This window comes from Ascoidea rubescens, assembly GCF_001661345.1.
Source record: "Ascoidea rubescens DSM 1968 unplaced genomic scaffold ASCRUscaffold_5, whole genome shotgun sequence".
NCBI classification, from domain to species: Eukaryota; Fungi; Ascomycota; class Saccharomycetes; order Ascoideales; family Ascoideaceae; genus Ascoidea; species Ascoidea rubescens.
In genome coordinates this window covers 675,486-687,536 of record NW_017962917.1, presented here as the reverse complement: position 1 = coordinate 687,536, position 12,051 = coordinate 675,486, and the positions used below count along the sequence as shown (strand labels likewise).

Here is a 12,051-nt window from a genome sequence, read left to right as displayed (position 1 = left end):
TTAGGAATTACTCCATTTTCTGCTTTATTATCCACTTTCCCAAGTAGACAAATTCATTGATCAATAACCAACGAATTTCAATTGAAGCCTAAAATTCAGATAAAATTTTTTGTAAAATTTTCTTTTGCAAACCCACTGGAGTTTTTTAGTGTGCAAAAAAAGAAAAGACCCAACATTTCATTGGCCGATGCGATAGGTAGTATTTTTTTTAGGAATTTTTTCAATTTTCTATTTTCTTGTACCAAACATTCTTTACCTAATTTTAGTATAGATTTTTATGAATTATTTAAACCTAAAGAAAAGAAGAAGAGAAAGAGGAGGAAGAGGAAAAAAAAGAATGGAAATGTTGGTTTTCTGGAGCGGGCTAACCAGTTAAGAAGGGATTTCTCCAGCAAAATTAACTAATCAGAGGTTTTCCTCTTATTCTCACTGCTGTTTGTCATCATAAAACGTTCTTTGAAGTAATTGAGACAACTTGAGTCTTGATTTTTGTTCTGAAATCATCATTAGCAGTATAACTTTATTGTTTAATATAATCCAGTTGTTAGAGTGTAAAAGAACAGGTTTTCTTCCAGTTATTCAGTACTCATAAATGAGCAGGACATCTTCTTCTATGACATCTCTATGTTGTATCATTGGAATCCTCAAATGAAGAAAATTTTACTAGGCAAATAAAAATGGAGAAAAATGGGGAAATTTTCTATTTTTTTTTGCCACAGAGAAAGAAAAAGGTATACATGGATGTATGATACAAAAATAACAGCAACAAAAAAAAAACATTTTTATTTTGTATTCCACTGAGTGATTTTGTTTATTTTCCTGAAATTTATATCTTCAAATAATTTTTTAACAAAGATCTTTATTGAAATTATATTTGGATTACATTTTGGATATATACAATTAAAAAATTTTCCAGTTTTTGTTTAAATACAGAAATCGTTCAAAGAAATCTACAAAAAAATGGTAATAAAAACAACTGAACCAAGCAAACGATTTGCAAAAAAAATGTTTAATAGAAATATAATTATTTTTATTTCTGTGCTGTCAAATCTCAATTATGCTTTAAATGAATACCAAAAACCAAGTATTTAAGTTTAATCTTAAAAACAAAAAATTATTAAGAAAGAAATATGATGTTGAAATTAGCACGAAAAAAACCAAAAACTATAGAAAATTATTAAATTATTTAAGGATAAAAAATATTATAAAAAATATTATAAATAATATTATAAATAATATAAAATGAGTTAGTTAACAGGGCAAGAAAAAACAAGAAAAAAAAAATAAAAAATAAAGATGAACTATGATATGAAAAATTAAAGACAAAAAATATGATATGAATACCTTCACACACTATTATTGAAGATATATATATACATCTTTGTATATAAACACTGAAACCAACCTTATATTTGATAGCAAGTGCATGAATTGGATTTTATACAAAATTTTGGAACTCCTGGATGATATATTGGATATTCACAACGCCTATCACAGGCCTTTAGCATCACATAACAATCTTCATGAGTGCAAGTGAATTTGCATCCATTTCTTGACTGTTTTCCAGTGTGAAAAGCATTAAAACGTATTCCAACCTCATGAAAATTTAGTACATTGCTATTTTTGCCAAAATTGTTGGAAAAGCCTATTATGTTTATATTACTAATATCATTAAATGAACTATTTGCTGTTATTATGTGGAAATCTTCGCTGTTTATGCTGTCAGATTCCTTTAAAAGAAGAAAAAACGTGAATATTTTGAGACTAAATAACTTCATTATTATTATCAATTGTATTGTCAACGTATCTAGTTTATTTGTTTATTTGAATATCTATAATATTTATGAATATCGATATTGTACCAATATTATTATTAGTCGTTGTTATTATTACTATTATTATTATTATTATTATTATTATTATTATTATTATTATTATTATTATTATTATTATTATTATTATTATTATTATTATTATTATTATTATTATTGTTGTTATTGTTTTTGTTTTTGTTTTTGTTTTTGTTTTTGTTGTTATTTTTGTTATTTGTTAGTTATTTTTAGTTAAAAATATTAGATTAGTTATAATTTTAGAAAAAATATTCAAGAAAGTGACAAAAGCTAGAACAAAAAAATCAACAAAAAAGAAACAAAAAAAAATGGATTAGTATAATGCAGTTATATTTAAAAATTGAAACCTCTGTCACCAACTTTGGAAAATATGTTATAGATTATCTGTAGTAGAGCTAAAACCAGTCATATATATATATCAGTATATATATGTATATATAATGGGATTATAAGATGGTGTTTGATAAAAGTTACAAGCAGAGTTGTATAAATTGACTCTTTAAAACCTTTTTTTAATTTTAAATATATCATTTAAAGAGTAATTTGAATGAAAACTTACTATAGTTTCATGTTTAAATCAATAAAATGAATTAATAAAGTAAATTAATAAACAAATAGATTATTTGTAGTCTCTAGCAAAAAAGAAACTGTTTTCGCAAATTCATAGCGATAATTTGAAAAATTTTATATTAAGTTTAAAGGATATTATCAAGTCGATAATTAAGAAACCAAGTAATGTGTAATAGAGAAAAAACAAGAGAAAAAAGTAGATAATAATATGATAAAATAGGTATTTTAAAATATTAAGTGAAAAAACCTTAGGAACATAAAAATCATAAGTGTCTTTATTTTTTTTAGATTTTTTTTTTTATTTTTAATATTTTTTAGTATTTCGTTAATATTTCTAACACTTTGAATAAAGAATTTGAATACAAAGTGAAAGAAAAAAAATTGCATTAAATTAGAATAATAAATATTTTTCAAATAAAAAATTTAAACTAATAACGAAAGTAGATTACTAGTTAAATTAGGAGTTTAATAATTTAATTTTTTTGTTTTGTAAAAATTTAAAAATTTAAAAGGAATATCTACATTAAACAACATTTTTCCTAAATTTTCGGAAATCCAAAAGCTACTCAGCAACCACCCAACAGCAGCTTGAAACGCAATTAAGGGCTATTTGGAACAGGCAGGCTGGAGCCAGTCATGCTAACCAGTCGAAGCAGGCTACTCAGGTTGCTGGACAGAGTTTGCGACAGCAAAAGCAAGAAAGAAAGAAGCAACGAGAAGGGAAAACAGAACTATTGTGCAAAAGAGCATCTGCAGGCCAAAGCAGACACATATATAAAATTTCAGAGGAAGCTGAGTAAAACAGGAATTTTACAAAAGTTGTCTTGAAAGCAGAGCAGCAGAGGAAGAGTGGTGAAGATATATAAATGGCAGAGGGAATGGAACAAAGCTGAGAAGCACAGCTCTAGCCGAAGCAGAGGTGGTTATGTTGGGTTTCCTGTTGATGGTATTTCAGGAGAAGATCAAGTCATTTCAAGAGATTATTTCTGCAACTATGAGAATATTAAAAGAGAGTAGAGGAATATTGGGTTATGGTAAGGTAGTGCGATGATATTGCTCATGGTGTGGAATATTTGAGTTAATCCAAATTATGGAATTAACAAAGAAAAGAGCAATTAATTAATATTATTTATGCAAAGTAAATGAGCGAAATGGCAAGATTTTTGTTGGTATCGATTACGGCAGTTGAAGCAGTTATTCAACAGCATTAAAAGCATTAAGGAATTTGAAACCAGACATTGGAAGAAGGAAAATCTATATTGTACGAGGATTGAGGCAGACTGTTCGCTCTTTCAAGACACTTTTATTGTGAAACAAAATAACAACAACAGGAGATGAATGCAAACGAAGGCATACAAAAAAGAATAAAATGGAATAAAACAAGAAAGCAAATAACGATCAATATATCCATTTAAGTTTTTTTCCAGAAATAAAATGGATGGAAATGAGTGTCTAAAATCTAATGACTTGTTAGAATAATGATTAAGAACAATATTGCAAGATCGTGTTTTATTTTTTAGGATTGGAGTTGATGAGTATTTGTGCAAATTCAAATCAAGAATGATATCAAGCGATTATTCCAAAATTCTGCTAAAATATTTGAAGTTTAAGATTAGTATTTGAGATAACATATTAATATTTTTTTAACACTATTTTAAAATTATTTTAACATTATTTTAACATTATTTACATTATTTAATATTAAAATATTATCTATGATAACATAATCTAGACGGGTTAATATAAAAACAAAGCAAAGAACAAGAGCTAAAAACAAGAGCTAAAAAGAGAACAAAAAAAAATCAAAAATCAAAACTCAAAGCCAAATTGAATATTTTTGCTTTATTTGGAAGGGTTTTAATCACCTACAATGTCGAGATATGGTGAGAACCAAAGTAGGAAAATATTCTCTATAAGGAGCAAAAGAAAGAAGAAAAGCAGAGAAAGAAACAACAACTGTTTTGGGCCAATGAAAACGTTTCGAGACACCGAAAAAAAGAGCTGGAATCGATAAAATTGGAATTGGAATTTGGATTTAAATAAAAAAGATTCAAAAATGCAAAAATTCAAAACAAAAAAATGTAAAACAACAAAATTCAAAAGACAAAAAAAGTTTGAAAAAGGAAAAATTGGAAAAAAAAATAATAATAAAATAATAAAATAATAAAATAATAATAATAAAACCAATTCAAGTCTAGTCCGGGTAAAGATCGCGAATAAACCATGCCATTTGTGGAGGGTTATGCAGAGGACAAGCAAGAGAAACAACCCTCAAAGCCCCAAAGAGGTTCCGTTTTTACAGGCGATGCCGTGAAAAATGATGTATAAAACTGAGGTTGTAAAACCAAATCAAAGAGAATCAAAGTTAATTCAGCTGAAAAGAGATAAAATTTGAATTGAATTGAAGGGAAATGGTGGTACTTGATGGGAGATAGAGGATGCGGTTGAGAAGAAATGGTTATTTGCCAGTTGGCAATTTCAGGTGGGAGTGTTGAGTAGCTGAGCTGTTGAAATTGCCCTTTTTTGTTAGGAATTTCTAATATGAAACAAGATTAGTTACAGAAGATCAACAGGAAGATCAGCCTTAAAAAAAGCACGTAGAATTAAGTAAAAAGAAGTGGTAATTTAAATGATAAGCAAGAAGAATTGGTGTTGAAATTGATGACTTGAACTGAACCAGACGTGATTCTGAATGAACGTGGACATGGACGTGTGTTGTGATTTTTTTGTATATTGTAGATTTATTTCAAATTTATTGTGAAATGGAAATTTTAATTTAAATCTAATTCATTTTTCTTGCAAGGAAGAAAAAGTGAATTCCTGATTATAATCAGTAAAATTGGTCATTTTTAAGGTTTGAACATTCAAATCATTGATGCATTGTTGCAATTAAAAAGTATAAAAGAACAGTGATAAAAACAAAGAAAAATCAATAAATTTTTAACGGTTTGGGCAAGAAAGAGAAGATTCTTATTGTTGTCAATTTAATTGGTTCAGATTGGGTCAAAACAAATGGAAACATTTTAAAAGTGTTTAAATCTATTGAGAACATTGATAGACCAGTGTTTCTTTTTGGAGCGTAAATTAGGCTGGTTTTCTTTTTTTTTGCTGAACCAATTACGGATAAGATTATTGGATAACTGGGGGGAATTAATGTACATGTACCAGTGTATTAGATTCCTGGATAGTTGAATAGCCAGATTAGTATGCGCATTTGGTGAAAATATAAGAAAAGAACAAAAATACCAAAGAAAGTAGAAACTAGATTAAGCCTTTTTTTTTTCCACAGATTTTGCTATCACACACCATGTCTGTCTGGCTAGCTGTGATAAGTTGCATGATTATTGGAATAAATAGCACTAAAATCCAAAGCGTTTTTTTATGTTTTTGCCTATTTATCCAAAAATTGAAATTAAAACAGCATAAAAAATGGGCCGTAGTAATCAAATAGATCAAATAGAGAAGAAGATTGTAAAGAAGGAAAATTCGCATCACAGAAGACCACGAACTTTAGCAATGGAATTCATTTGACAAATACTTTGTTTTTTGTTGGATTTATTTATAATTAGTAAGATATCAGTAAAGGGGAATTGCAGAGATCATTAAATTCCCGAGAATTGTGTGATTATTATTTACTGCTTGTTATTGGTGAGATACTGAATCAATTAGTAATATTTGTTTGTATTTATTTTCTTATTTGCAAATACTTGAAATTGAATATAATATATAAATAATATCATGTTTACAAAACCTTGAAATTGTTTAAATAATTTTAATTCTAATTTTTGAATTCGAAAGTTCGAAAATTATTTTATTCTTCTAGAAACTTTTAATAATTGGATTATCTTTCCAAAATTTCGAAAAATTATAGCATCGAATCCATTTCTAAAAACGTTACACTTGCAGCGATAATCAACGTCTCCCGAAATACACGTGCATGCACACTCCCGGTATGCTCCGGTTAACACAGACATCTGCACAAAAACAGGCAGCCGCAAACACGCGGCTCGTGCGTAGTGGCCAATGGGAGAGTGCTCTCGGCGCGCTGGTCCAATGCTGGGCAGCCTCGTATATCAGTTCAGAACGTGCTGTCGATTTGCACGCCGCCAATGACGTAACTAACAAGCATGCCAGCACAAACGCACAGCTCGCGTGGGCTCGGAACCAGCACGCTACACCTGCGGGTGCAGAGTCGGCCGATACCAAGACGGAGATCACGCGGCCGCTTTGAGACCGAGCCAGTGGTGTGGTACCCTGCAGCACTGCATATTTTAGGTGAGTGAAAACACAATCGCTTTTTTTGTTTCAATGCAATTTTTCGATTCCAATTTTTACCAACTGTGTTTTTTGCAATTTATATCAGTTCTTTAGGATTCAAGATTCTTAGAAACATATGACGCTACAAGTATTGTCGACTCTGGAGTAAAAAGCGACCCTTTTGAATTGTAAACTTACGACTTGTGGATGGAAAACAAGATGAAATGATATACAGTGAATTGTTAATCCGATATCAATCCTATATAAACTCAATATCAGTCTAGAGAACCTTTGCCTGCACTGGTTTGACCAGTTTCAACTTCAGTTTCTCTCCAATACATGAACACAAAACATAATTACAAGCAGCACTCACCCATTCCAAATAAGACCTGCCTATTTGATTGCCATCTTCAGTCTTCCTCAAAATAGGCTCCATTTCTGTATTCCACCCTTTCCATTCACTCATTTGACTGTCCTGCTCCCTATTTCTTTATAAAGCCCTTGTATTGCTACACTGCCCTTACTTCTTCCTCTTCTTTTCTCTTCTTTCTCTTCAAAACTCTGGAAATGGGCTATAATTCAGCATGGAAAACAACATCATGTTCTTAGAATATGGATAGCTTTACTTAGCCACTGTTTTATTTCGTCGCCTCTCTCTCCGTTTTCTCCGCGGACTGTTTTCTTCACTATGTCTCCCTTCACATTGTTTTCGCTCCTTTGCCCATATTTCTCTTCCAAACCACGCAAACGTCCTTCCTCCTTGATCATAAAAACAGAACACCAAGAAAAAAAAACACTATTGTGGGTTTTTTCATCCTCCATATAAATCAATCATCTCCAATATAAAATGTCTAATTTTGTTTTAACCAAACATAAATTTCATTCAATTAATATAGCTTTTTTTCACTTTCAATCATTAACCAACCGAAAAGAGAACAAAAATATTTAAAAACAATCCAATCAAAATAAAAATAAAAATAAAAATAAAAATAAAAATAAAAATAAAAATAAAAATAACCCAATTAAAATAACCCAATTAAAATAAAAACAATAATATAATAATAGTAGAAATTAAAGGATGAGTTATAACCCTTTAAATAACAGTAATACTGGCAATAACACAAATAGTAACAACAACAATAATCTTGATAATCTCAACATTAGAGACGATGCCTCTTTTTTCTCTGGTGATGATCAAACTACTTTAGATCCCAGTGTAACTTTCCCAGGAAATACCCATCAAAGAAATTCCTCTAGTCACTCTGCAAATTACGATAACTACACAAATTACATGAACTACAGCGATAATTTAACTACCAATTTAGATTCTCACAACGCAATCAATAACCCTTTTTTTCCTCCTCTGGTTCCATCTCAAAATACTCGCTCCAACTTGGGCTCAGTTTCTTTTTTATCAAATCAATTCAATAACAGCAGCTACCAAAATTCAAATCCAAATCCAAATGACATTCCAAATTCAACACCAAATTTAATTCCAAATGAATACATATCTCCCTTTGATTCCAATCCCAATATCATCGTCAATAACAACAACAACAGCAACAATAATAATCTTGATATCAATAATAATGATATTATCAATAATAATGATATTATCAATAATAATAACAATAACAATTTACTGTCTGTTTTTGCTACATCTCCTATCTTAGGTCAAAATCAAAGTTTCCCTCAAAGAAATGATAATAGCTCCTTATACTCTGTAGAAATTAATAATACCAACACTAATATCCCAATTTATATGCAAAACACTCTATACCAACCAAACTTCACAAACCAACAGTTTTATAATCAAAACGATCCCGATTTAAATCCTGTTCCGATTAATGGTGAATATTATGAAATTAATCCAGTTATGAACCAAAATCATTCTTATAGTGACAACGATAACGAGGATGAATACTCAGGCAACAATGATAACGACAATGATAACGAAAAATTGAATCCAGATTCAAACTCAAAAAGTAAAGTCAAAACAACAAATGGAAATTTCGTTCTTGATTGTCCAGTCTCAAAAGAATTGCTCTCAAATTACAAAGGCAATTACTCTCCAAGAGAATTCAACTATCTCAGATATTCTGCTGTTACAAGTGATCCAAAAGATTTTCAATCTGACAACTTTTCTTTAAGACAAACCTTTTTCACCCAAAAAAGACAAACTGAACTTCTAGTCGTTGTAACAATGTACAACGAAAATGAAATTCTACTAGCAAGAACTTTATCCACCATCATGAATAACATCAAATACATTTGCAACAAAGGCGATGAAGATATTTGGGGAGTCGATGGCTGGAAAAAAATCGTCGTTTGCATCGTTAGCGATGGTAGATCTGTCATCAATAAAAGATCTTTGGCTCTATTATCAACTCTAGGTTGTTATCAAGAAAATTTTGCCCAAAATAAAGTCAATGATAATGAAGTTCAAGCTCATCTTTATGAATACACTTCATTAGTAGGAATCAAAGGCATTAAAGATGATATAATTCAATTTGAATTTGATCTGGTAATTCCAGTCCAATTTTTATTTTGTCTCAAAGAAAAAAATCTTAAAAAAATCAATTCTCATAGATGGTGTTTTCAAGCATTTTGCCCGATTTTAGACCCCAAGGTTATTATTTTATTAGATGTTGGCACTGAACCTTCCAAGAGATCATTCTATGAACTTTGGAAAGCTTTTCATTATGATCCACAAGTAGGTGGTGCCTGTGGTGAAATAAAGGCTTCACTAGGTCACAAGTGGAAAAACTTGATAAATCCCCTAGTTGCTTCGCAAAATTTCGAATACAAAATCTCAAACATCTTGGATAAACCTTTAGAATCCATCTTTGGTTTTATCTCTGTTTTACCTGGTGCTTTTAGCGCTTATAGATATAATGCAATTAAGAATGATGAACTAGATAATGGTCCATTAAAGGAATACTTTAAAGGCGAAAATTTAGACATAATTGATCAAGACCAAGAATTTAAGAAATCACATATTTTTATCAAAAATATGTATCTTGCAGAAGATAGATTATTGTGTTTTGAGATTGTTAGCAGACAAAGATGCAACTGGACATTGAAATACGTTAAATCTGCAACTGCAAAGACTGACGTTCCGGGGGATATACCAGAATTTATAGCACAAAGAAGAAGATGGCTTAACGGATCATTTTTTGCAGCAGTTTATTCAATGATTTTTTTTTTCAAAATTTTTAAATCAAAGCATTCATTAAAGAGAAAGTTGTTATTTTCAGTTCAATTTATTTATAATTTTCTTAATCTACTATTATCATGGTTTTCAATTGGTTGTTATTTTTTAGTTTTCAGAATCATCACTGTTTCATTAGCTGATGACGAAGCAGAATTTGGACCAGGAAAGGCGTTTTCATTGATCTTTATTTGGTTGTATGCATCAGCAACAGTGTCAGTATTTGTTTGTTCTTTCGGGAATCGACCAAGGGGTACTAAAATAGTGTATAAAGTTATCATGATTTTCTATGCAATTTTAATGGTTTACATGATGTTTGCAGCAATTTATCTCAGTGTTAAAGCAGTTCAAAGAGTTAAAGATGAAAATGATGGAAAGATATCATCGACCGAATTTTTTTCAAATCCCACAACAAGAGATTTATTATTATCGACTGTATCAATATATGCTGTTTACTTTATTTCGTCATTTCTTTATTTGGAACCATATCATATGTTTACATCGTTTTTGCAATATCTTTTATTAAGCCCATCATATGCCAATGTTTTAAACATTTATGCATTTTGTAATTTAAACGATGTGTCTTGGGGTACAAAGGGAGATGATGGCAGTAAAGAATTTTTAGGGGAAGTTAAAGTGAATAAGGATGGTATATTTGAAGTCAGTATTCCACTTACGGACGATGAAATCAATTTTTCATACAAGCAGCAAGCAAGTGTAATTGCAGTGAGAGACAACAGCGATGGGAAACAAGAGGTATCAATTGAGGAGAAACAAAAAAATGACTATGCATTTATTCGAACTATGGTTGTTTTGTCGTGGATTGGAACTAATGCATTGCTAATCGTTTTTATTTTAAATGCTGGTGGATTGAAAGAGTTGACGAATCCTGATTATAAATCAATTGTTACGAGGAATTTGGCAGATTCAGTATACCAGAAAAATAGTGAAATCTTTTTAACAGTTGTTTTATGGATAATTTTTTTCACAGCACTTTTTAAATTTATTGGAAGCACAATTTATTTGGTTATTTTTTATTCATCTAGAAATAATAGAAAGGGGTGATTTGGAGGAAAGACAAGAAAAACTAAGTCAAACACACCAATTTTTATTTTTATTTTTATTTTTATTTTTATTTTTATTTTTATTTTTATTTCATTTTTATTTGGTGATTTTTATTTGTTTTTGTCATTGCTTTTTTTAATGTGTTTATAAGTTAAACAAAGAGAATAATAAATGGAAGATTTTGTATTATAAATTCTTTGTTTATCAAAATTTAGTATCTAAAAGAAATTGAAAAAAAACAAACAGAAACAGAAACAGAAACAAAAACAGAAACCATAGATAAACTATACAATGCCAAATAGATTAAGAAAATGCTTGAATTGAGTTAAAAAAGAAAGAAAGATGTAGAGTAGAATATCAGGAAAGTCTATAAATTATTATGATAATTGTGGTAATCATAATGTTTGTGATGATCATAATACTTATAATAATTTATATATTATTTTTTTTTCTAGTAAGTAGGAGAATTTAGAGACTTAGAGATTTTTTCACATCTTCTTTGACAATTCTTTCAAATTCAACTCTATTGTCTCTCCATAATTTGCATGCATCAATATTAGCACCAGATTCAGGATTTGGTTCAGCTAACATGCTAATGACAGACAACAAGATTTTCTCGACACTTTGAACAGGGGACCATCTTTCTTCTGCTCTTTCGTATTGATGAGGATCATCGCCAGGAGGATGCAAAATGGAGATGCATACAGTGCCATCTTTGTAGATATTGGGATGCAAAATTGGAGGAAAAAACTTAAGAGTAGGAGGAGCTAGAGGATAGTCCTTGGGAAACAGTAGAGTAGCAGAAAATACACCATCTTGGTAGGGAGTATCAGGAGGACCTTCAAGCAAACAATCCCAAAGAAACAAGTTGTCTTCGTTGGCAGGACCAGCAATAATGCCCTCTGGAGGGTCTCTTGAGAGCTGCTGATATTCCTTCAACAAACGACGCTGAGCAGTAGAACGAGGGGGCATGATGAAAGCAGAGAGAGCAACAAAACAGAAAATGAGGAAGAGAAACTTCTTCTTATTCTTGTTCTTGTTCTTGTTCTTGTTCTTGTTCTTGTTCTTATTTTTGTTCTTCTTCCTGTGCTGCTTCTG

General features: G+C 30.1%; 3 protein-coding genes across 3 annotated transcripts; 1 reads left to right on the top strand and 2 right to left on the bottom strand.

The window, feature by feature from the left end:
- Nucleotides 1–6,969: 6,969 nt before the first annotated feature.
- Nucleotides 6,970–7,675, bottom strand: ASCRUDRAFT_75569 (uncharacterized protein). Its single transcript, XM_020193121.1, has one exon. The coding sequence runs from the start codon at nucleotides 7,443–7,445 to the stop codon at nucleotides 7,275–7,277; it is 171 nt and encodes a 56-aa protein (XP_020047885.1). The 5' UTR covers nucleotides 7,446–7,675; the 3' UTR covers nucleotides 6,970–7,274.
- Nucleotides 7,648–11,024, top strand: ASCRUDRAFT_75568 (glycosyltransferase family 2 protein). The gene has a single exon (XM_020193120.1). The coding sequence runs from the start codon at nucleotides 7,756–7,758 to the stop codon at nucleotides 10,951–10,953; it is 3,198 nt and encodes a 1,065-aa protein (XP_020047884.1). The 5' UTR covers nucleotides 7,648–7,755; the 3' UTR covers nucleotides 10,954–11,024.
- Nucleotides 11,025–11,421: 397 nt separating this feature from the next.
- UBC7 (E2 ubiquitin-conjugating protein UBC7) lies at nucleotides 11,422–11,925 on the bottom strand (the record flags this gene model as incomplete). Its single annotated transcript, XM_020194516.1, has 1 exon — nucleotides 11,422–11,925. The coding sequence occupies one exon, from the start codon at nucleotides 11,923–11,925 to the stop codon at nucleotides 11,422–11,424; it is 504 nt and encodes a 167-aa protein (XP_020047883.1).
- Between the last annotated feature and the right edge of the window lie 126 nt (nucleotides 11,926–12,051).